A 25,013-nucleotide genomic window follows, 5' to 3' on the forward strand; every position below is an offset into this window, starting at 1 on the left:
ACTTGGTTATATCTCAACATATATCTGAACAGTGTCCAAAACATGAAGTCATGAAGTACCCCTGTGAATTCTTTTTTTTTTTTTATTCCTTTGGTGAAGCCTGACACATGTATCTCAGATTGCTGGGACTTTTGGATGGGAAATGGGTTGCGTGTTTTGTACATTCAAATATGCTGCCATCTCAAATGTGACACAGAATCACAGAGTCATAGAAGTTGGAAAAAACATCCAAGATCATCAAGTCCAACCTTAAAATAAGCTCTGTGCAGAAAAATGCTTGAAACAAAGATGCTGCACGTGAACGTGCCTCCCCAATTCCACTGTGGCCATATGTAGAGCAGGAACAGTGAGTTAATTCTGGCATCAGGCTGCCAGATTACATATGATCCAGTGCATGTAACATTACAATGCCTTATAATGCTGGCCCTCCTTAAAGCATTTGGCCTGGAAGATACACACAAATACCACCCTCAATGCCCCTAGGAGTTAAGGATGATGTCTGTCTTAAGCACGGCTCTGATTTGGCAGCGCTTGCACGTTCGTAACAGTTTTACCAACTTCAAGCTGTTCCTCCAACCGGCAGTGGAGAATGAACTCAGGCTGGCCCCAGCTGACTACGTAAATCTCCAGAGTTTGAGCTAACAGCCAGCAGTCTTGGCGGAAAACTGTGTGAAAACCACATCCCTGTGTTGGAAAAACCCAATGAGGGAGCTATGCGAAGCCATAGAGAATCTCTCCCTGCCTGGAGGAACAACTGAAAGGGGAACAGCAGAACTAGCAGGCATAGTAAGGAAGAAACTAAGAGATGCCATATGAGAAATTGTATTCCTTGAACAAGGGTAAGGCTGAGAAACATTTTTCTAAGAAAAAGCCCTTGTATTGTGTGTTTAATGTGCCAGAGTGCATGAAAAAGTGACGCTTTCTCCTGCAGAAACCTCCAGGATTTTTAACCTTCAGTGCGGTTTCTCGTTCATATCTGAAACCGAAATCTATGAAAAATCAGAACTTCTAAGAAAGAAACCACAATGTCCACGGCTTCTCCTGCCTGCTCCAAATTTATTTATATGAGCTGTGCCATCTGCTGGCAGAAGAGAAAGCTGCAGGCAGAGCAATTCCCCTCCTCGCTCCCGGTCGCTGGTGCAAGCAGCAGGGATGGATGGAGACACGGGGCATTTCCTGTGGATTAAGGACCAGCTGGCTGAAATGCTTTGGGCTACTTACCCCAGCCAGGCAGTAATCCCTTGGAAATGCCCTATACGGAGGTTAAAATAAATTGAAACAAGCTAGGGGGTGAGGGGAAAGGCTAAAAAAATCTGCTGCACTGCTTGGTGCTACTTGCCTGCTTTTAATTCTGACTGAATACTCAGTCTCCTGAGATCCAGCTCCACAACAATAGGACCTGACTTTATCTTCATGCAACAGTTCCTGCAGCAGAGCAAGATGGAAGCAGCTTTTTTATTTCACCAAGGATTTTTAAGGTTAAAAAAAAAAAAAATCACCTCTTTCAAGAACTCAAATCTTTTCAAGCTTTCCACCTTCCATAGAAGAGAACAGTAAGACCCCCAGAACGACCGCAATTGAAGCCAAACCACAAGACAGTCCTTTGCTTTGTGTGATAGACAGCAGTTCCAGCAGCACTGTGTGCTTTCCATGAGAGGAGGGAATAGTAGCACAGGATGCTTTGATCAAATAACGAGACAGTCTGAAGCATCTTCACTATAGTGTTCTGGCAAAGATGGGGCATCAGAGCTCTGATGCCTTCATAGAGACTTGAAAGGGAAAGAAAGGAAGAGATGACTTGCAGGTCAGCAGTGGTAAAGGTACATACAAGTCTCTTGGACTTGATGGGCCAGGTGGTGGTAGTGATGGGAAAGCAATCAATTTGGAAAGCCTACTTTGTCCTCTCTCTGTTGGACATCCTGGTAGAAATCAGCACATCCCATCAAGAATGGATGCCAACCATGGGGCAGCATGGGGAGGGGCCTGGGCCTGGACAGTGTCTATGCATGCAGCTGGAGGACACTTCCCAGTCCTCACACTTGAAGATAATGAAATGTGTTTTCCTATTCAGTTCACACTGAAGCCCAGTTCTACCTCTTTGAGCAAGGTAGACAGTTAGGACTTCCCGCTTGGTGATTCCTTCTAGGATGGATGAGTTCCTCATGAAAACTCTCCTGCCTGGATCTAGATACATTTTTGGCAGCTACCTTTACCACCCCCCCCACCCCCCCACTTATGCTATTTCTGCCACAGAGGAGAAGGAAACTGGGAGTTTTCCCATTTTTTTTTCTCACCTCCTCAAGACAGAAAACCATTACAGAACTGCTTGGTGGACAGTGCACCAGGCAATGCTCCAGACACAGACACTATTCTGAGATAAGCATAAAGGCCACTTCATTCTTGTTTATTCCCGGATGAGACCAGCGGCTCGGTATGGGAAGGACTCCCTCTACGGACACTATTTGCCACAATGGGGCTTTGACCGCAGCTGGGCCCAGGGCAAGCAACCATAAACCAAATGGTAATAAAACAAGCAGGGGGAAAATCTTTTGCTGGGCTCCCCTGCCTGTTTACCCGACCCTGGTATCCTCTCACATCCTTAGGCATTACTTCAAGAGCAGATGGTGCTCTGTGGTAGAGCAAACGAGCAATTATCCTCCTGACACCCTGCAAGGCCTCCCCACATGCGACTGCAAGAAGTTACTTCACCCCAAGCTAAGAGCTGTTGTCTGGCTTTTCAGCATAATTGGATGTAATCGAGTTTAATTTGGTTGGTGCAGTAACTCTGAAGACTTTTGTAACTGGATTACTGTCGGCTCAACGGTCATGTGCCATTATATCTGCTGGTCAAAACAGAAGCCAGAATAAAAACAGATGCTTTCCCCCTACTCCTCCTTCCAGTGACACCCCTCCAGGATATGAGCTTGCCCTGTACAATCAATATAATGAACGAAAAATTCTATTAGAAGAAGGAAGTCATTGCTGTTGTATTATGTCCAGGCCTCTTCTACAAAGTGTAAATTACTTGGAGTATGTATCTCTATGTTTGTTTACATTTGTAGACCATGCACAGCTTAGAGTGAAAACTACTGGAGCACAGACCCACGATGCACATGAGCTTTTAGACATAGGAATGTTATTATTCTAACTGTGCAAACAGGGGGGCTAAGACCATCAGCAGGAGTGAATGACTGATGCAAATGAACTCCCCCAGGTCTTATTTTCTGCTATACACCACCATCTGACAGTAAGGAATATACAAAATGCTGTGTTCATAGCCGACTTACAGCTTTACTAGAGGTGATCTGTAGGTGAGAGAGTAGCACCTGGTAAATGTGACAAAACCAGCAGCATAGAGACCTTATTCTCAGACCCCCCCAGCCCCTACCAGTGTTAAGTCATGGAAGAAGCATGTGAAAGCCTGTTCCCATCATACCTAAGGTCAAATTTTGCAAATTCAAGAGCCTGTGGTCTTCTGTAATGCCCCTGAAATGCTGAGAGTTTAGACACACTGATATCCTCCTGACAGATGCTGAGGCCAGGCAAGTGGAGGCTGAAATATGGCACTTAAAAGTGAAAATAATCACTGGAGCAGCACGTGGAGGTGATACGCCCTTGTGGCTTCAAAGCATTTTAGCCCGTTTAGAGTGTATTACATTCCAGGTTGAGACATCAATTGCATTTTAGACAGACACCTCCTAAAAGTCTAAAGTGTGAAGAGACTTCCCCAAGATCAGAGCAAAAGATGCTCTGCAGCCACCCTCCCAGCTGAATACTGTTAAGCTGTATTTGCAGGCATATGTATCTCTGGTTTTGGCCAGATGGCTATTTTGAGTTTCTAATGATCTGGGAAATGAACACTTCATAATGTTCTGTCTCAGAGGGAAGAGAACAAACTTTCTTCCTTTTACCCACAGCAGCACTGTTACAGATGGTACTGGATCTCCATCAGGGACTGGAGTAACACAATGCTAAAACCACTGTGTTTTAACATGTACTCCAAGGACATGGCAATACAGTCCTGCCTGGCAAGTCATCCATTAAGTTCATTAACAAATAGGCTCATGAAATTTGCTAAATACTTGAACCTTATGCTCCCTAAATCACCATAAATGCTAATAATTTATTAATGCCATTAGTAACAATGGAATTTGAAAGACTGTTTAAAGCCACTGGATAAACCAGGCCCTCAGATTTCATTTGTCTGGTGTAGGGTGATATGGAAAAGCACCACCCATGCATGTTTACGGAGAGGCACCTAAAGCACACCCTTTCCAGCACTTCAGCTGCTGTGCAGAGCCACGTGTCAGCAGCTATAATGCCATGTACACAGTGTTGAGCAAGCCTGAAAGCATGTGGTGATTTATTTATACTAAACAACTGCAGAGGTCATTTCAAGAGCTTCATGGGGATGCCATTGTGTGACTCCAGCCTGCCAAAAGGAGACCTCATCAGTTACAGTGATGACAGCATCTCTGTAGTAGGTAAGCGCTCTCAGCTGGATCTTCTGGAGCTGCAAACTGGCTACCAGTTGAGTTTCTGTAACTTTGTGCAGAAATGGAAGAAACCTGTTCTCAAGGCAGGAAGCCTGGAAAATGAACCATGACCCTGACTCTTTGCTTCCTTCTACAGCCTCTGGCAAGTTCCTTCATCTGTCACTCACCTGGAGCACCCCAGCTGTGTGAACAGTCCTGGCAGCACTACCACTGAGAGGTTGGTAAGCCTTTGAGTTCTCTGTGGTGGGTGTCTAGCTCTCTCCTGCTTGGACATGCAGCCTGCGGCCATGCATTCATCAAGAGAGAAGCAGCAAAGCAGAGGGACAAGCAGCAAAAGGGAGATCTACGTCTCAGAAAAATATGGATCATATGCCTGCTTCACACAGCTTAATCACAGTACTGAGCACTTAGAGCTCAAGATCTTCAAAGGACCAATAATGATATAATTAGATATTATTAGAATTATTGCTCAAAAATCACTGTTAAGGTAAAGACACCATACTTCTATGGTGTTTTTACCATGCTTCTATGGTATTATTAAAAACATACAGACACCATAATTCTATGGTATTATTAAAAACCATCGTGCCAATGAAGCATAATTACTTTCCACTGTGACTGAAAATCTAGATGCTTTTGGAAGCCCTAGTAGATAGTAGAGAATAGTTCAATTTAGAAACTTAAGTGTTTACACGATTTATCAAGGCCACCTCCCAGACCACACTGATTTTTTCCTGAGCAGTTTGCATATTTTTTTGCCAGCAGCCTGTATGATTCGTGACTTCTGAAAACTCTGAACTCCATTTTTTCAGCACAAGTATCAGCACATTAACCTGCTGAAGACAGTAAGATAAACAGCTGTCAGTGAAGAACAAGAAGCAAGATCAAGCTTTGCAACGAAAATTAAATCCTCTGTTGGCTGTCTCAAATTATTCAGAAAAAAAAGTCAATTGTAAGGTTAATAAAAATAAACAGCAGGATTGCTATCTCTGAAAGGCCCCAGGACATACAAGGATAGATAAAAATCACTGAAGCACAGTCTAGGATCTCAGAAATGCCAAAAATGCATTTGAAACCAGATCAGTTGCAAACATCCTGCCTTGCTTCTGGTGTGCCAGCGTACCCAAAGGCAAACAGAGGGAAGTCCCGTGGGCAGGCGCCAAGCAGGGATTTGGTTGATTTGGGTCAGTTCCATGCTTCTGCCATACATCTTCCATAACTTTGGGCAAGCAGATTAATTGCTCTGTGCCTCAATTTCCCGCAGTAAAATAGCGTCAGCAATAAGAGCAGCATGGATTCTGAAGTAATTTCATCCATATGTCATCCACAATAGAGCCTACAATTTCTGATGGAGCTGGTATATGCCTTTTAAATGGCCACACAGTCGTGTCCCTCTCTTGCCCTTTATGTGAAAGCTCTCCCTTTACAGCATCTTTTCCGTACACCTTGTGCAGCAGACACTGACACAGCTGTAGGACAGAAATAATACATTTCACAGCAGCAATAAAACAATGGGAGCCATAATTTCTTTGAACTCTGGGTCAAACTTGTTGTTAGCCAAGTCTGTAAGAACTCGTACAGTAAATTACATACGTGTCTTTATCAGCAGGATCGTAAAATAAAACTTTACAACCCTTCTGAAGGTCACGGGTCTGCAACAAACAGTAAGACAAAACAATCAGTTCACCCCCCAGACCACCATTTTTGTGACTTTGATAGCTTTGGTTAGAACTGAGGAAATTAGAACTTTGTCAATCTTTATACAAAGTCTTTCTTATTTCTCCTTTGGACCCATCTCCCATTTCTCACTAAGTGTAAGGCAAAGGCTACAACAGTAATAATGGCTGTTATTGGTTTCAGCAACAGCAAAGCCACATTTATCTCTATACACACATTTAATGGAAACAGTGACCAAAGTGTTTCTTGGCAAATTAGTCCCCTTCACCCCCTAAAGAAAAACACATCTATAAGCTATTTCCAAAACAATCAATATTAGTCCAGCAAGCAAAACTGTATGTTACATTTCCCATCAAAGTCTTGGCTTTCCCTCAAATAAGTGATGCTTTATAAATTACAATTACTACTAAATAAACTGGAGAGAGGACTGCTGAGCCAGGCACCTTGCTGCTTTTCCTGCGGGTCTTGGGGCTTGGATGCAGGTAATTCGGCTAAAATCCCTGTGCTGGTCTGCTGACTTTTAAACACTTGGCCCAGTGATGTATCTTTTTGTCTCTGCTTGTACTGAAGCTAGTAAAACAGTCCACTGAACACTGCCACAGTATCACAACATAAATCATAAGGGAGAGAACAGCAGTCCCTACTTGTAGCTTCAGAGTGCGCATTTGCTCTCCTGTGGATTTAAAAACGAGAAGACTGAGACATGATGTTAGTTCTGCAGGTATTATTTTTTCAATTAAAAATAGAGCACTTTGGGATACTTTGATCCTGCACATAAAAAAATTAAGTGAAGGGATTATCTGATATTCTTGAAGTGAAAAAACCAAACGTTTTCCTCTAAACACTCTTCTGAGAGGCTGGCATTTGGTTATGCAAAGTTTATAGCATTGCTCTTTTATCTCCCATCACTCTGTTCTAATGTTGCAAAGCTACCGAGGCAGTAATCAATGACACTCATTCTTTCCTCTGAAGCTCAAAGAGAGGACAAACTTGAGAAGAGGCAAGTACAGGCTGCCGAGGAACTGAAATGTCAAGAAATACTTACCAAAATGATGCTAGCAGAGACAGTGCTGGTCACCTGGGCTTGAGGGCTGACTGCTTACTGTACTAAAAACACCTCAGCATAAGCTACTGCACTACATGGTCAGGCTAAGAAATGGTTCCTATGTGCAAAGAATAACAGCTTTTTATTTGAAGAAGTGTCAGTTTTTATCTGCCTTCAGCCACTGTCACTCTGCAGACTCTAAAAGAAGATGTATCAAGGAAAACGGCTTAAATTAAGGAATTCTGTGTGTGTTTCCCTGCCCACATGTCCAGGAGGAACAAACTCCCTGTCCTCCAGATTAACTTCCGTTTCATTCTAGGAGAGGAGATTCAAAGGAAATACATGACATTCCACATGGAAATCCCAAAGAAAACATGTCACATTCCTTGGCAATACCAGCCCACGTTATATATACATAGCACGAGGTGAACAATGCCAGCCTGGAGGGAAAGAGCAGCTCCCACCCTTGCTGGGTACCCATAAATCAAGCTTCTCACAAGAATGCCAATCTCTGTATTAACCCTAAGCAGTATCATCACACACACTGGCCTCACCCTCTCCTCTCTCCCACCACTAAGAATACTAGCACATGTTAAAGGCTGTTGCCAAGACTGGAGAACCTTTTCTTACCCTTCTGAGCCATCTGGCTAGCTCTCCTGGGACAACCCTGCTCACCTCTTGCTTCATATGCCAAATTACTAGGGGTAGTTTTCTCAATAAGCTTTCAGACCGAAGGGCAGTGTCCCCTTAGCTCAACCCTGCCCACTGGATGCCCAGCTCACCAAGCACCTTTCAATGAGTCAGAAGTACATGTAGAAGACTTGGAGAGACTGCTCCTCTTGGATACCTCACTGGAAACACACAAAAACCTAATCATGGTCCATCCTTATTACTTCTTTCTTACCTTCATCTACCTATCTACAAATCAAAGGTTCAACCTTTACCTTCAATCCTGCAACAGCCTCTTAACAGGGCAAAGAACAAAGGATAGATCAGACCAGTTCTTTGTTCTTGAAGGCTGTCACTCTGGAAGCCACTCTGCACACCTCTGCATCCATCCCTGCAACTCGTGACTCATGCTACATTAACCTACAACTTTTTGGCTCCTTTCGTTGTCTTCTCCTCTACATCTTGTTTTCTGCCTGTCACTGTTTAGCCCCACCTTGCCCATCAGATCTGGCATCTCACAGTGGGATCAACAATCTCCCACTGATGCTAAAACCAACAGAGACAGCCCAGCGCTGCTGCAGGGATGACAGCAGAGTGGACAGGAGATGGTTTTGCCATCCCCCCAGTCTGTTCTCAGCAGATGGGCTTCCAGTTCAAGCACTCTCATTTACAGCAACTGTGACAGAACCAGTGACTAAGGATCTCAATAAGGACACCTGCTCATTCCGAGTTATTTAGAAACAGGCTATGGATGGGGCTGTTTGGCAGCAGTTCTCTTTCCACATCTTTCTGCTGAGAGAAGTAATTTCAAACCAAGGCCAGCACTAACAGTTAAGACAACATTCTAAAAGGAGAGATGGTCCAAATGCAGGAAGATACTTGGGTGTGAGATGTGGGAACTTCTCAGTGGTTTCAAAGGGAAGGCAGGTGCTTGAACTATTTCGTGGAACCAGACTTACCAACTCAGTGCTGTACTGGGAAATGCAAACCAGCAAACGCACAATTAACACCTGCCTAATGAAGCGGATGAAGGAGACATGAAAAAACTTGATATGCAGATGTTTTCAGTGCATGCAAGAACCCCCCCCAAAGTAATGACCTTGTGGTGATGCTGTTTGCATGATCATAACACGTAAAAACCCCAGCCATGGAGCACACTGAAACATGGTATTTTTAGATACTGCAGGTGTGGTATTATGCAGCCTCACCAGAGAGAACTGTGACTGCAGTATTACCAGTGCAATGGAAGTTGATGACTATTTCTTGATCTCCTTCATCTACTTGGAAAAGAAGTCTTCAGGCTTGTTCTGCAGCCACTTCACGTTGTGTGTGCCAATTTACAAAGGGTTCATCAGTAGTAAGGCTGCTACCTTGCTTTTTCTCTTTATATATATTGTTTATATTCCAGCCATAGTGGGTTCCAGAGTAGTAAGCACCATGCAAATGACCATTTGCTGGATTGTGATAATTTAGAAGGGAAGAAGGATGCTGCAAAACCCTCTGTTCAAGTCCCAAATAAATCACTGGTTTCCAGTTGCCTAAGGCAAGTCACTTGGTCTTCCCATAGTCCTGTCTTCAAAACAGAAACAAATATTTCTTTACCTGGCAGAGAAGCTGAGAGCATAAACCCATTAAAGGCTGCCAAGGAATTCAGATCCTATAGTGATAAGCAATTACTTAATACGTATGCAATGCTTGGGAGCACATGTTGGTTGTTTTGCAATATAGACAAAATTGTTTGGTCCAACGAGTACATGAGAGATTTTCTCAACAACAACACAAAAGCTAAGCAACAACAAAACCCCACCAATAAACTGCAAGTTGGCTCTGGAAAGATGGATGAATGAACTCTGATCTAACTGAACATTTCTTTGTGCTATGAATCTGTGCTCTCTTAGAGACAGAAAACAGATGTCTTCTGCAGAAGTTGTGCAACAAATCTGGGTATACAGAAGAGGAAACCTCTACTAAAGACATTGAAAGAAACACTCCGATGCTGAGAGCTACAGTTTTAGAAGAAGAAACCACAGAGTTACAAAACAACCCAGTACATCTTTATTGATGATTCAGAAAATCAAACATTCACCTGACTTGCTCCAGCAGTACCAAGGTGACACTGTTCCTTGGTAGGTTTGGTTGATTTTTCCAAAGTAAGCAATATTTGCTTTTAACTCGGAGTGGGGAGAATCATGCTTTACAGTAGCCATCTTGCAACAGCAAGTGCATTGCTGCCATGACAGTATTTTTAGGTCACACCTCCTTTTTAATAGTTCACATAACCCCCACTACCTCCCAACAACACTTATGTAGTACCTCCATGGCCTGTATTAGTCTCAGGAGAATCTTAACCCTTTAGTTAAGTGGAATTTACTAAGACTCCTGAAGTGCACTGAAGACACGAGCTGCTATCAAATTAACTGCCAGTGTGCTTCCATAATCTCACCAGAAAATATATTATTTTCAATAGGCCATTATGAAACTGACCAAGAGTTTCACTAATATAAAAATTATCTTGATTTTGCAGTAAAACACAGTCATATCTTAGTATGTTATATACGGACAGTCACACCAGTCACACCAGTTTTCTCCATGTGAGTCAGCTGCTGAGCTACAGGAGACAGGAGTGAGAAAACCTGGGGAAAGGAATAACATCTTTGATATTGTCAACTCCCAAGATGTACTGCAGGTAGCGTTCAAACCCCATTCCGAAGCCTCCATGAGGAACTGAGCCGAATTTTCGGAGGTCTAGATACCTGTAATTTAAACAGACAGTTACATTTGCAGCACAGTTATGCTGATGTAATTAAAGCGAGCTTTTTATCTAGGGTTTTGTTCTCTATCTAAATTACTTCCCTTTGACCCTGAGACCACTTTGATTTCTGCCAACATAGCTGATGTTGGTCAGGGGTGTGAAGAGGCAGAAACCCCAGGTACAAACCCATTTAACCCAGCATAGCTATGCTTTGCCAACACACTAGAGCATGTTTTGTTTAGGAGCAAGGACTTATTTGGGTATGAAGAACAGATTGAACATCATAGCTCTGCTCATATTGAAAGCACATTTGTAAGTTTTAGTATCTAAAATATTCGTAGAAGAGACACAAACCCAGGTTCCTACAGAATCACAAAGCACTTCCACTGCTGGAGAGGAAACTGCCTTCTTGGGTTTGTTTAGCCTTCACCCTGCTGGTGTCGAAATCTGCCCTAAAACAAGTTCTTTCATTTTCTGTTTGCTTTTCAATAGCCAAAGTAATTTCATTTCCCGTAATTTCTTCAGAAGCCAAAGTAGGTCTTACTGTCTGCTTAACATTCCTTCAGACTTTTTTTCTTTTAAGGTAATTAAGATGGCTTTTTGCTACTTTTTCCCCAATCACTCTTATAGACTGATTAATTTATTTCCATAGTAAGCCAGCAAAAAAACCTTGAATATATCTTCTCTAAAAATGAGATCTGGAACAAGGTGTTTTACTTTGGAGAACAGTTTTCTGTGCACAGAAAACAGATATCCCAAATATATGGATGTCAACGAGATTATGATGGTTCTTCTCTAGAGTTCCCTATTTCCCAGCTGGACTGTAGCTGATGTGATCCTGTATTTACAGCTATAAATTGTCACCAACGGTTTTATTTTAATAGGAGTGAAAAAGATCTCAGTGGTTCTATTGATTTATGGGGCCACTTCTGAGCTTGCTGAGAGCACAAAGGCATTCTTCTTTATATGAATGCACTAGCAAGGGATTGAGGGACTCCAGATATATTACATGCTTCTAATCTTGGTGTATGAATATTTTATCATCCCAGTTTAAAAAAAAATCAAGTGCACTTAAATATAAATGCATATATATGTTTTTCTACTTAGGCAGTGGAATGGAGGGGGGGAAACACAGTGAATAAAATTAAGACTGGATTGATTGCAATAAATGGCTTCCCAAATTTTAACTACTGGTAATGAACTGCAAAGAAATATTATACTCATGTGTATATATATATAAAAGTATGCATTTTATATATTGGAGTGTACTTGCTTGGACACCAGAATTTGCTTGGCTTGAAGACTGTATTTTAACAGAGTGAAGCCAAAGTAATGCCAGTGATCACCTTTACTTGCAAAATAAAAGCGCTCTCCCACAAACTGTACAGCTGTAAGAATGCCCTGGCACTCAGCTTGACAGTATACATTTTATACCATGAAATATTATTTTTCCTTGCAGTTCATTAACAGTAGTTAAAATTCAAGAAACCATTTATTACGCTCAGCCCAATCTTCAGGTTTTTTTCCTCCCAGTGTTTTTCCCTTTCCTCCACTGCCCAAGTAGTAAAAACAGAAGCACATCTTACTTCTTCCTAGTAGCACTGACACACAAAGTGCAGTTGTGCCTGTACTTCAAGTTGAACTCAAGAATGGGACATGTTCTCTGATCACTGGGACCCACGTGCCTTCTATCTGTGCTGCTGCTTAGGTAGCTTGGCTCACTAAGGCTCAGCTGCATCCACCCCACACCTTGTAATGAGGATTATGCTTAGGCTGTGAACATGCAGACTCTGCAACTGCTCGGTGGTCTTAATTTCTATCCACTTTATACAGACTGCATTAATAAGGACTTGTGTTTCTGCTAATACCCTGGGAACTGGCCCTGGGGAGCTCCATTTCACAGCTTTCCAAGGGTTTTCAAGGCAGATGATAGGCAGACCTGATGCTGAGGGTGGTGACTCATGAAATGGGAAAGACCTCATAAACGTGAGGTATCTGCTGGCTGTGGCAGATCACTGCGACCCAGCTCAGCAGTTCTGAGCAGAACTTGCAAAACAGCTGGTGACAACTTAAGCTGTAACTAGAAATATAAGTACCAGAACAAGGACTTCTGATGATGTCTGTAAGTACATCTCAGCCTTGCAAAGGCAGCTGAGACTAAGCCTAGCGTCTTCTCTCCCCCTTTGCTGGCAATTGAGTTTATAAAGTCATTGTAAGAAGAAGAAATAACTCAGCTTCTTCCAGATGAACAATAATAATAAATTCTACCCTTACTTATCCAGGACTTTGATCTGTAGATCTCAGAGTACTCTGAGAAGCCATTTTGGCAAAAGGAGCGAAACAAAACCCATCAAAGTTAATGGAAAAAAATCTATTGAATTAAACGTGCTGAGGATCAAGACTGTGAATCCCTTCTGATGACTGTGCTTAGAAGAAGCAGAGGAATTGGGAAATTTTCCATTCTTCACAGATGAAAGAAAAAGTAACTGCCTGCAGATGAAGAGAAAAATCCCTTTAGACTGGAAAATGCTCCCCGAGGTTTTCCTTCATTCAGTAGTCTCCAGACACTGGATATTTCTCACCTCAAAAACACTCATGAACTAGTCTAACTGTTTTCGCTAGTAAGTCATACTTAAGAGGAGAGTTGAGCCCTCCTTTGGTAACTGTGCAACATTATTCCACAGGGAAAACGAGTTTCTGTGACCTCAGCTAGCCTCCGAGTTCATGTTGTGGACCGGACGAGTGTTAGCTCTTCAGCAATTTGAATCTTGCTAAAGTATGTGCTGCAACAACATTCCCCCCACGACAAATTCCAGGAGCTTGTTATGTGCCATGTTAGAAGAGCATTTCCTTTCATCCTTTTAAAGATCTATATCCTTTTATCATCATGAACTCCTGTGTTGCATGGAAAGGCACTATGAAGAGCAGCTCTCTCCCAGTGACCATTCATAAGCGTAATGTGTTCTTTTCAGTCTCCTTTCCAAACAAATATAATCTTCATCTTTTATGCAACCCCCTTGTTAAACTGAAGCTTCTGCGGCCAGTTTGAAAAAAGTAAGGCTGAAAGAAAAAAGTTCTTGAACAGTTCATGAAAGTGAATATTCTACTGGAGGGAACAAGTTAAAAAAAAAAAGGATAATGAAAAACTCCTAGTGAAATGATACTTGAAAGACCATTTTATTGAATGTTTCAGGAAATAAACATGCAAAGCATCATCAGCTTCTGATGCTGGGTCAAACACTGTCTTAGCTTTCAGGGAGCTCCTGCTCTGCTACAACTTCTTGTGAATCCACAAAAAAAAGCATTCAGGGACACCAATATAAATCAGTCCCACTGAGATGAGTGAGATTTGGGCACATTCTGGCTGGCTTTAGCACTGACTTTCTTCCTGCTTCTATCTGGCTCAGCATAGTGCTCCAGTCTCTCCCCAAAGCAAGAGTGATAGGACCAGGTAACTGCCAAGGACACTGATGGGAAACCTGTTTTCATTGGGCTCTGAAGGAAATTAAAGGATGATATGAATGCTGTCCTTGGCCATGGGCTGCAAGTGGCTCATCAGTGGTGCTGTTCCCTAAGCTCAACCTCTCCTTTCTATGCTGCCATACAAAGACCTATCAGAACACTCCAACATTCAAGCTTCAAAGAGAATTAGAAATTAAAGAGCCCAACACAGCTCAGTCTTCTTCCTCCAGAGCAGAAGCAGGGCCAAGACAAAACAATCCATTTGAAGACAGCAGACACCACCTGCTCTGCCACTGTGTACTTTCACCAGTGTCACACCAGAAGATCAGAAAGGCACCTGGACTGTGAAGTATAAGACAATCTTCTCCACTGATGCGCATCATGATGATCAGATAAAGGAAATGGGTGCCTTACATGCAGGAAGACTGTCTGAAATGCTGTTCTAGCTGACGGTAGACTAAGTACCCACTTTGTTACTTTTAAGCTGGCACTTCAAGGCTGCAAACAGGATCAGGTCCCCTGTTTACAATGAATATAGTTAATACTCCCTGGTAACAGAGAAAGCAAGTGACTTTCCAGAGTAAACTGTGATCACTCGGCTTTCCCACCTCACTTATACAGACCTCTCAGTTTAGCCAAGATCATCATCTACAGCACTGAGCTCTTTTCTATCTACAGGTCAAAGGAAGAAGTGTGAAAATAAGATAAAATAACTGCAAAATCAAGCCAAATACTTCTCCGACTCATACTCTTTATGGAAAGAAACCTGCACAACAGGAAAGGTGTAGTGTACTGAACAAGATTCAGAGGCGTTTGACCATGTCACTTTATCTACTTTTTTGGGAAAATTTTCTAAAAGGTAGGAATGGCAAGAAGCAGAGCAGCATTTCAGGTCACCAGTTGCCTCTTTGCCCTACGATTTTCCCACAAGCAAGGCACTCCTGAAGCTCTCCTAGAAACAGTCAGATTCCACAATATCCTCAGGTTTAGTGGGAGAAGAAAACAGGTAGAATCAGATACATCAATGGTTAAGGGATTTCAAAAGGGATCACATTCTAAAGTCAGCAAATATTATATTTAAAAAGGAATGACTCAACTGTTCTTCAAGGAGTTTGTGAGCCAGCTTTGGAGACTCAATTCAATCACTAAATTGGAGGAGATTAATTTCAGTCTCTCCTGCCACCTCCACTGAAAAGATGGATGCTGGCAAACTACTTACCAGTTTTCTGGCAGATTTTGGACTGCAGTGCAGAAGCATCCAGAATTACTCTTACCCTGCACCTTTCTAGGACACCAGACCTTGCTATGGCAGGGGTTAACAACAGCTTTAATCTTCTCTAGGATGTTACATTATCTGTGATGGAGTAGAGTGAATAAAGGAGAAAAGAGTCTCCAAACAAGATTACAAGAGGAAGATGTTCTAGAATGTGATTGCTACTATTACATGGAAATGTAAATGGGGGACAGGCAATGTCTTTATCTTCTCTTGAGGGAAGCATGAGGCAGGGCTGCACTATCTTAGTAGTGCTGGAAGGCTCTGCTGTTGAACACAAGACTTCCTCAGGCTGCATTTCAGCATCTAACCACACAACTTATACCCTTCTTCAGGATAATCCTTCCCTCACATGAAGTGATACGGTGTATTCTGGCCCACAAGCACAAACAACAAAGACAGACATTTAATTCACCGTGTTTGCAAATGGATGATGTAAAGATCTGCCATATACAGTGCTATTCCTAAGTGATTTCATATTGTGGGAACTGGAGAGTGAGGAATCCTACACTTACTCTTTTTTATAGAGAGCATCCTTAATTATCAATCCAAATACTTCAGAATATTTGAATATACTCTTCTAAATTTAAGATTCTCTGTGCTAGCACTCTCTCAGTAGCTATGACAAAGTAAACACCAAGAAGAACACTAAGAACCTTCCTGTCATTTTAAGAGGTTAACTCGATAATTCAAAGGTTGATCTGTCTCCTTAAGAAGACAGCTTTAATTGCTTTAACCACTTTGTTAGAGAAGATTTTTCGACCCAATTGTCCTGTCAATTGCAAAGGGAGTTATTCACAGGGTTGTCAAAGGTCACAAATTACTTGTGGTTCTGTAACCTGTTTATCTCATTCATGGTGGTCAGAATCTATTCAACTTCCAACACAGCCCAAAGATTTAATATCAAATTATTATTATGGGTTGTAAATTAATGCATTTCATGCAATCCGGAAAGGAATGACCTGTGCTTTGAGTTGACAAATGGGGAGGATAAACTAAGCAGCATTAGATTAAACTTTGTTTAAATGAACTGTCTGTTCCATCTAGACTGGCAGCGATAGCAGGACAACTGGGCCAAAAAATGTTCCCTCAAGAACAGAGTAAAAAAAAAAAAAATAGTTGTTTAAAGAGTCTCAAAAGAAGAAATTCAACTTGCAGAACAAGATAGCATCTTACCATTGGTAGGCATCTGCAAGTCCTAATCTGTGAAACAAACAAAAAAATCCCTTGTAAGTAAAAGGAACAGAGTTGATCTGCTCAAGCCTGAAAGAGAATGCTACAAGAAAAAGGAGAGTGTGTGACTATACCCCGTCCAAAAAAGAAAGGCAGGAAATGAAGGGAAATAAAGGGAAGACATGATCAGTGGCTGTCAGTTCTGGTAACTGGTATACAATCTGGAACAGATTTCCAACATGCTTCATAAAATGCCAAGTCTGTTTTGTCAACATACAGGACTGATTCCAGCTTCATGCAAAGACTTGTACATATTTGTAAGTTTAAGCATATCAGTAAACTCTAATTGTGAATGTTTGGAGAGTATGGGTCTGAATATTAAATTTACAATGACATGCAGCCAACTTTATTTATGGGTGAGTCAAAATGTCTTCCTTATGTGGTTCTCATTTCATAGTGCACAAAACCACTGAACTCCTGTAGCTTTATTAATGTGTGTCAACTTCTCTAATGTCTTTTTCTCATCACCCCCTCTGCAACTTCTCTCCTTTTCTTGCCCTGGCATAAACTGAGCAAAGTTGTTGGTTTTCTTCCATTTCTCTGAACATGAACAGAAAATTTAGCAGTCAAAGAGAGACCACTTCTCCCATCCTCAGTGCACAGCAGCTGTCCCTGACTGGGACTTGGAAAGCTGTTGTATGAAGCATGCAAAAGGAGACAAGAATCTTGTTCTTTATCTCTAAGGTTATGCTGGGTCTGCAGGAAATGGAATTTAAAAGCCTAAACAAAGTATTTGGCTCAGCAAAATCAGATCCCGACAACTCAAAATTGAGAAAAGCATGTGAAAGGAGGTGTGATTTTTCCAGGCCTTCTTCAATGCAGAGTTGTACTGTTAAGGTCACTGAAGTCACACCCCATTTGTAGCTTGAAATATTTTCTATGACTTTCCTGACAAACAAGGAAGTCCGGCTTCAAACTCCATATGGACCCTCCTCCAGCCCCACAACTTGAGGACTGTGGACTTAAGATTTTACTGGCAAAAAATATCGAGTGAAAAACTGCAGCAGGCAACATTGTACTTTACATCAGCTGAAGCATGCCTGCTTCAGAGAGCTCACAGGAGAGTAGCAGGAAACGCAGGGAATATCATCATCCTACACTAAAAATGGAGAAGCAATGTTCTGGTGATTTTAATTGCCTTGTGCCTTTTGGATTCATCATGTTGAAATGGATATTGCTTTTCTTCACTCACTAGATATATCTCTGTGAGCATGTGGTTGATTTCAGCAATAAATTAATTCCCGATGTGCAAATGGTATTACTCTGGGATTAATCCTCCTCCGAAATTGCTTGCTCAAGTGTATGACTGGGCAAATACAAATGTTCAAGTGTTGGATGAGAATTTGCACAACCTGATCTAGTGGAAGGTGTCCCTGGCCATGGCAGGTGGGTTGGAAGTTGGAACTAGGTGGTCTTTAAGCTCCCTTCCAACCCAAACTTTTCTGTGATTCTACAAAAGGTTCTTTCGAACAATCAGGTAGGATCCAGAGAGTAATTATCTACGGAGAATTATCCCATCTATAATGTCAATTATTGTTAACTAAACAGCAGCTTTGATATTCTGACACTGAATTTAGCCTAAAATTACTCAAAGTCACATGATCCAGACTAAGGCAGTGGTGAAAAAGCTCAAATGACAGTTAGGTCTCAGGCACTTCCAGTGAAGTTTTCCACCAAAGTGTTAGCAAAGAATGATATTGTCTGAAATGACACCAGTCACCGAGGCCAGCTGCACCACAGCTAGCAAAGTTTCCGACCAAAACTGCAGTTCCTCAGTTACACAGCGTGATGACAAATGCATCTAAGTTCTGTCCACATGATTACTTCCACCTTCACAATCCACTCTCAGCCACAAAAACTGTGAAGAAAAGGCTCAAGGATGAAGTGCCTCTCATCAAATCCTGTACCAGATAGTCCCAGCAAAGCTGAGGCATTCTGCTGTCCTGGCCTCCTAGTGTGAAGTAAACTTTTCTCCTCTGGTAAGCTAAAACAGAGAGGCCATTTGCATACCTCCAACAGAAGCATAAGAATTTCTTCACCAGTTTGCAATCACGTACTCGTATAAATACATATCATAAAGACAAAACCAGGCTTTAAAATACTATTAGTTGACCTTCCACTCTTCTGTCTTGCCAACCGCTGTGGGCTGCTCAAACACTCTCCTGAGGAGGCTAGTCTCCTGGGACCTGCAGGTTTTCCATACCTCTGTAAGCGTGATTCGAGGAAAGGCAGTCGCTCTTCTCTCAAGCTGCCTCCACACAACTCCCCTATTCCAGGTACGAGGAGATCGACAGCTGCAACCTTAAAAGAAAGAAAACTAGTTGAAGTCATGCCCCATAGCCACATAGTGACTGGCAGAAGTACAGCTGACACTGATGGTTGTTTGTAAAACCCTACTGTAATTCTTCCAGGGTCTGTGACACTTAGGTAAGTATTTGCACATACTTGAAAAGTCTCTCATTGACAGGGGAAGGCTGGGAGGAAATTTTGCAAGGATAAACTTCAGTAAATCTACAGTAAATCTAAAGGACAGCAGTGATGTTCCACACTGAGAGTATCTGCAGCAAGTGGTTTGAACTGAAACTCACTAAGTTACTCAAGTGACAACCCATGTGGGGTTATAAAGAACCCAACAGCAGATCACAAGACAGCAAAGACACATGGGCAAGTTTCCTGAAGCCCTGATTCCTTGCTTTGATGCTGTAGCTTGTGTTCAGCCCTACCTACCCCCATTCCTTGAGTCAGCTCTAGTCAATATGGTATCAATGGCACTCATGTACTGAATCCAACTATTAGGATCCAAGTGATACCACTGAGGCTGTTAGGTTTGGGATGGCTGCCTTCTCTGTTTTGTCTTCTAGGGTAATCACACCTTCAAAGTATGAGGCTTGTTGATAAAGAGCTTACTTCCTGTGCCCATCTGCTATTCAAGCATTATATGGATGTTACACTTGGATGACAAGAGAATCACGGACTGCTTGGAGCCATGCAGTTCGAGGCATTTCACCTCATAGTACAGAAGTTTACCAGGAAAAGAAATTAACTGTGGCAAACTTGTCTTAAGGGAATTAAGCTAAAACTTAACACTACCTCATCTCCTGAATCTTTACCCTCCTGTTGTCCCTGCTTTGGGGATTTCTCACAACAGGAAAAGAACCAGACAGGATTACCTGATGTTCATGTCTTTTCTTGTACTTCTTGCATGGAGGCCCAGCAGACAATTATTTTCATCAGTCTATCTATAAGTAGGCCAAGATGTGCCTAGCCAAAAAAAGTGGTGGAAGTGTGACCCATGGACTCACTGTGTGTTGAGGTCCATCCTCATTGTCCCGCATGTAGAAAGGCTTGAGGTCATATGGGTAGTTAATCACAAACACAGGAACCTCACCACAGTGCTTCACCAGGTACTTTTCATGTTCTGTTTGGAGGTCACAGCCCCACTGCAAAGACAGCAAAAGGGACCTGGGAACCTGCCTTCGAGCATCTTGCCCATGGCAAGAGACCCAGTAAAATCCCTGTGGAGAAGACGTGAAGCTTTGAACAGCATGAAACCAAGAAAAGCAGTTTCTTATACAGGTCACTGGGAAAGTCTGCTAAGAAGGCAGTTTCACAAGTTTTAAGGCACAGTAAAGCATGGAAAATAATATGGTTTAACTTCACAGAGCAGTGCCAGATCTCCCTTTCATCAAACCCAAGCATCTGGTATCAAATCAGAAAAAATACTCTAAACAAGCAAAAAACTCCACAAAATCACCTTTTAAAAAAGACCCCACCACATAAACAAACTAAATCAACCAACCCTAAAAATCAACACTCCACATTTCTAAAGAGAAATAGGCACCTACCCAAAGTCAGCTTACTTGACCCAGCAAACTGGCCTTATTTCAGTATTACCTTTGGTATATAGAAAGCAGCTTTTCTAGGCTGATCCTCTTCCCTGCTGTGTTCTGTTACATGCTGCATTAATTCTCACTTAAGAAAACCCAGCATCCTATTAATGAATTTTTTGTTATCAGAAACCTCAGACATTTGCAATGCCCCCCACTTTTCCTTTCTCCCAGTGATGTTATAGATTTTGTGGTTTTTGACTTGAGACTTCAAGTTCATTTATAGAACGTTCAAAGAATATTGGGGGAGTAGAAGGAGAAGACTGGAACAGATCTCCCACAGATTCTCTTCATCTGAAAATATCCTGAGTTTGCTGTCTCATATCAAGGTAGTACAGATATGAGATCTGAGGTTCTACACCCCCTGGTACACAGAGATGAAACAGGTACCCAGCTGGCTAAAAAGGTGGCTTCGGCCAGAGGGTTATTTTCCTCAAGGCGTCCGAATGAGGTAACAATTAAACAGTACAAACACGAGGAGAGCACCACCACAAATGCTGTCCCATACTGGGGTGTGTGTATTTGAAACTGTGTAAAATATAATTTTTAGAAAACCATAATCTAACTGCGTGTTATTCTTCTTCCCGGTCAACATGTATGCTTCGGAAAGAGAAAGGACTCCCTTTACCTAAATCTAGATTCCATGGTATTTTGACATGGTATTGGCTTATTTATTGTTGTCAAACTTTTGGTGCTACCTTGCTATATTTCCTTTATTTGAGGACTATTGCAGCAACTCTCCTCAGATGATTGCTACCGAATCCGCAACACTCCCAGCACTACTCACACAGGAAAGAGAAGTGCCTTTGCTGAAGCCTTGGTCCTTCAGCAGCAAACTCATCACTTCCTTCCCTGCAAGTGTTACATGTTGTTCTGCTACAGATCTCACTTCTTATATTGCTCCCATTTCAACCCCAAGGGCAAAAGTTTCACCTGGGTGACAACCCAGCCAACACCCCAGAAGGCAGATAATTTGTGCCAATAACAACTCCTGTGGTATCAGAAAGAAAGGAGATTCTATAGAGCTCAGGTTGTGCACATGAACAGGCACAGGGACAAGCCACCTGGCAACAACCTACCTCTGGCTTGAAAGTGAAAGTTTGAGAAGCTTGCTTCAAAATTTCCACTGCTTCACTGTATGTAATTCTGCAAGAGGAGAAAAAAAAAAAAGTCTTTAAGATAACTATGAAAGGAACAGCAAAGTTTTCTGGACAAGTGCCATGCTGGGAAAAATAAGGAGGCACTTCCCCACCACCATGCCAACTTGTGTGTAATGTCAGACTTCCCAGCAATGCTTCTTTGGACAGAAACCAAAAAGCATTTTATATGGCAAGAACCCTATGTTTTCCTGTCCTTCAGCTACATGCTGGGCAGGAAGTGCTAAGCTCTCAACACTTCTGCATTATTGCAATGTTGCATTTCAGTCAGAAGTGAGCTCTGCAGAGAACTGCTTCACAGAAATTTGTGGATTTTTTTTTTAAGAAAACAATGTGCTCTCATCAGCATAGCTACAACAACATAGCTCTAGCTCAGGGTGTGTTAAGCAAAAATAACAGCCCAGGGTGCAAAGCGCTTGTAGTTCAAATGTTTCCACTTTACTTTGCAAAAACTGGGGGATTTATTTGCAGCAATGTTTCGCTACTCCTCTGTCAGATTTGGGAGCAGATTCTCCACTGATTTCCACCAGCACAAAAGAACAGCATAATAGCAAAGCAAACAGAAAAATTGCAGCGAATTGCAGCCAGGTCTGATAACTGGAAACCAAGACTCGGTGGAAAAGACTTTGGCTGACAAGTTTTCCACATACCAAGCAAAATGTCATGGACAGAGAGAAGAAAGAACAATCTGATCACTATAATTTCATCTTTCTGTATCATTGGCTAAATCCACTAATAAACAAAATTCTCTAAGGAGCACAAGCTCCTTACACGCAGCTACAAGATTTCACTAACACAGGGAAGGCTTCTGGAGGAAATACCTCAAGAAGGAATATATTGCTCCATGTGTTTGGGTTATGTGAGGCCACAGTCCAAATGAGGTATATCACTGGCACAGGTTCAACACATGTAACTGATGGGTGTAAGGCAGGAATGCCCCAGATCTGCCAGTACCTGATGAAGAGAGAGACAGAGAGGGAGAAGGAGATGGTCTGGATCTCTCTCTTTTTCTTTGGACCGTGGGAGAAGCTGAGTGGCAACTCTGTCCTCTCAGGAATACCAGTTAGGTCCAAAGAGAGGACTGAAATGGGGAGATGGCAACTTCCCTGAGGTTCTATCTAGGGAGGATCTATCACGATCGTATTGCCTAAGTGTGGCTCTAGCTGCTTAACAGGACAACCAGGGCTGGGCTGAGCAGACCTACAGTGTTCTGTAGGACAAATGGAGAGCTCCACTATTCAAAGAGATAGGCAAGAATAGGGAAGGAGGTATTCTTGAGGGCCAGTGAGGGAAACCCAAACCCTTCAGTTCTTTAGCACACACAGAACTAGGAATAGGAGTTGCACAACCAATTGGGAATAGAAAAAAAGATAGAATTTTTAAATGTCATAAAATACTTTCATAAAAAGAGAGCAGAGATGTGACTGAAAGAAGAGCACCAAGGCCAAAACCAAGCAAGACAGTGAGCAAACCACTGTGCAAGTACATGCTGGAAGGAGGATACAGTTATAGAAAGAGGATCTTGTCCAGGGGAGCGAAAAGCCAAAGGCCAGCAGATTCAGATGTCAGTCTCATGCAGAGATGAAAGGGTAATGACAAACTGTAAAAGGGAACTGCAATTCATGCTCCTTTGGAGATCTTAGGCTAACCCAGAAGGCACTGAGTTGTGAAAGAACATATACAAAATAGGAATTCTTTCCCCAAAAGCCCTCTCCCAGATAATTTTGAAATAGTACTTACGTCACAAATTTGTTCTTCAGTATTTGTTCCAACCTGTCCTTGTTCAGAAAAAGAAAAACATAAACATATAAAGGTACTCTTAAGAGTTCAGGGGCCTAGAGGAAAGAGGAAACTCAGAAAAGTGACTTCCCTTTATATTTGAATTTGTGGGACTGCATTCTGATCTAGATAGGGGTCTAAATCCACTCCCAGCCATTCAGTGCTAAAAAGAGTGGTAAAACAATTAATGAAGCTGATGATTCAGAGGCTGCCAGATAATGTGACAGCTACACTTCCACCATAATTATGACTAGCTACACAAACCTGTGTATCCTCTGTCTGCTGGCCTGAACAGGCTGACATTTAGCTGTTCAGTTTCTTAATACAAGACAACACAGAGAAAAAAAAAGTAAGAAATTTGCCTCCCTATAGTCAAGAATCCCCAAAATACATAACAGGATTGCAGCTCTTTCCTGTCACATGTATTACCTTCTGTGCAGGACTGACATATTTATGAACAAGTTCAACATCGCGAGGACATTTGGAGAGCACAGTGCTTGTTACTGTCTTGAAAAGGTCTTCCATAACCTAGTAGAAAAAAGAGAAGTGGATGAAATACCAACACTGCTTAGGTGTCCTAGACTACAAATGAGGCATGGTACACATCAGCCAAACAGTACAGAAAGAGCTTCTATCCGTCTGCATGGTCAGACTGCATAAGAGGGTACCAGTTTGCCAATGCTCCTAATTAGCAGGCTTGCTTAGTAGTTGAAGAAGACTGGAACCTTTATTTCTACTATGGGTTTAGGACTTCAGGGTCTGCTGATGGCCTCAGTATCTTCAGTCAGGTATCTCCAGTGAAAAACAGCATGGCTGAAACATTCAAGCAGCAACCCTGGTCAGACAGACACATACTGCAACAATTTGTGGAGGCTGGTCTCAGATTAATTTTTAGTGAAGTATCTGTCCTGTAATGAGCCATTCTGGGTTTCTGCTCTGTTGTTAGAAAAAGCAGAACTAAAGGAAAGGAGAATAACCCTGTAGTGTGTAGAGCCAGCCCACCAAATGGATCCCAGTTAGAGAGACTGCAGAGTAAGTGCAAAGTGAATGTACACAGCAATGAGTAGAGAGCTAAAGCAGAGGATACATCACTGCAGGGATGTTTGAGAAACTAAAAAGATGTGTTTCTATTTCCCTAAACTAATGTGGATTAACTAAATTACATTATCATCCAATTTGGATATACTTATCCAGTAGAACGGGCTTCACTCATTAAGAAATTAAAATGCTATTAGAAGCACCCACATGTGATGCCACTGCATTTTCATCAACCTGTTTTAAGAGTAATTTTCTCTTTTAGTTAAGCAAAGCAGACCATTCAGAACACTTGCTGCTGTGCAGATTAAGAGTTCCCATGACTCCTTGTAGTCTCACACCCGCACAAAGCAGGCAGTGGTATGACCCCTGCTGTCAACTGATGATAGTCCCAACTCTTCTTCAAAATCACCCTCCTATTCCCCCCTCCTTGGCAAGAACAGAACAATGCAGCTGAGCTGCACATCACCTCAGCCTGTGATGGGACTAGGCTTTTCTTAAGAAAAAGCATCTCTGAAAATTCTGGCACAGGGCCCAGGGAAAACTAA

The 25,013-nt window shown here is 42.2% G+C and overlaps 1 protein-coding gene across 4 annotated transcripts in view; it reads right to left on the reverse strand.

Moving 5' to 3' along the window:
• Positions 1–9,919: 9,919 nt before the first annotated feature.
• The window catches only part of NARS2 (asparaginyl-tRNA synthetase 2, mitochondrial), a 51,129-nt gene continuing 36,035 nt past the window's right edge, over positions 9,920–25,013 (reverse strand). The window contains exons 8-14 of one of the 4 annotated variants that reach the window (XM_027901307.1): positions 23,860–23,958; positions 23,392–23,429; positions 21,574–21,640; positions 19,910–20,047; positions 18,811–18,908; positions 16,551–16,577; positions 9,920–10,640 (exon numbers count right to left, since the gene is read on the reverse strand). In XM_027901307.1, coding sequence (XP_027757108.1) covers positions 10,496–10,640; positions 16,551–16,577; positions 18,811–18,908; positions 19,910–20,047; positions 21,574–21,640; positions 23,392–23,429; positions 23,860–23,958 — 612 coding nt within the window. In that variant the 3' untranslated portion in view covers positions 9,920–10,495. Of the gene's footprint in view, positions 10,641–16,550; positions 16,578–18,810; positions 18,909–19,909; positions 20,123–21,573; positions 21,641–23,391; positions 23,436–23,859; positions 23,959–25,013 lie in introns of all 4 variants that reach the window. The other 3 variants (XM_027901304.1, XM_027901305.1, XM_027901303.1) reach the window with 3 other exon arrangements.

Source organism: Empidonax traillii, unplaced genomic scaffold (genome assembly GCF_003031625.1).
Source record: "Empidonax traillii isolate 1590-97213 ecotype Southwest subspecies unplaced genomic scaffold, ASM303162v1 scaffold771:size604852, whole genome shotgun sequence".
Taxonomy (NCBI): Eukaryota; Metazoa; Chordata; class Aves; order Passeriformes; family Tyrannidae; genus Empidonax; species Empidonax traillii.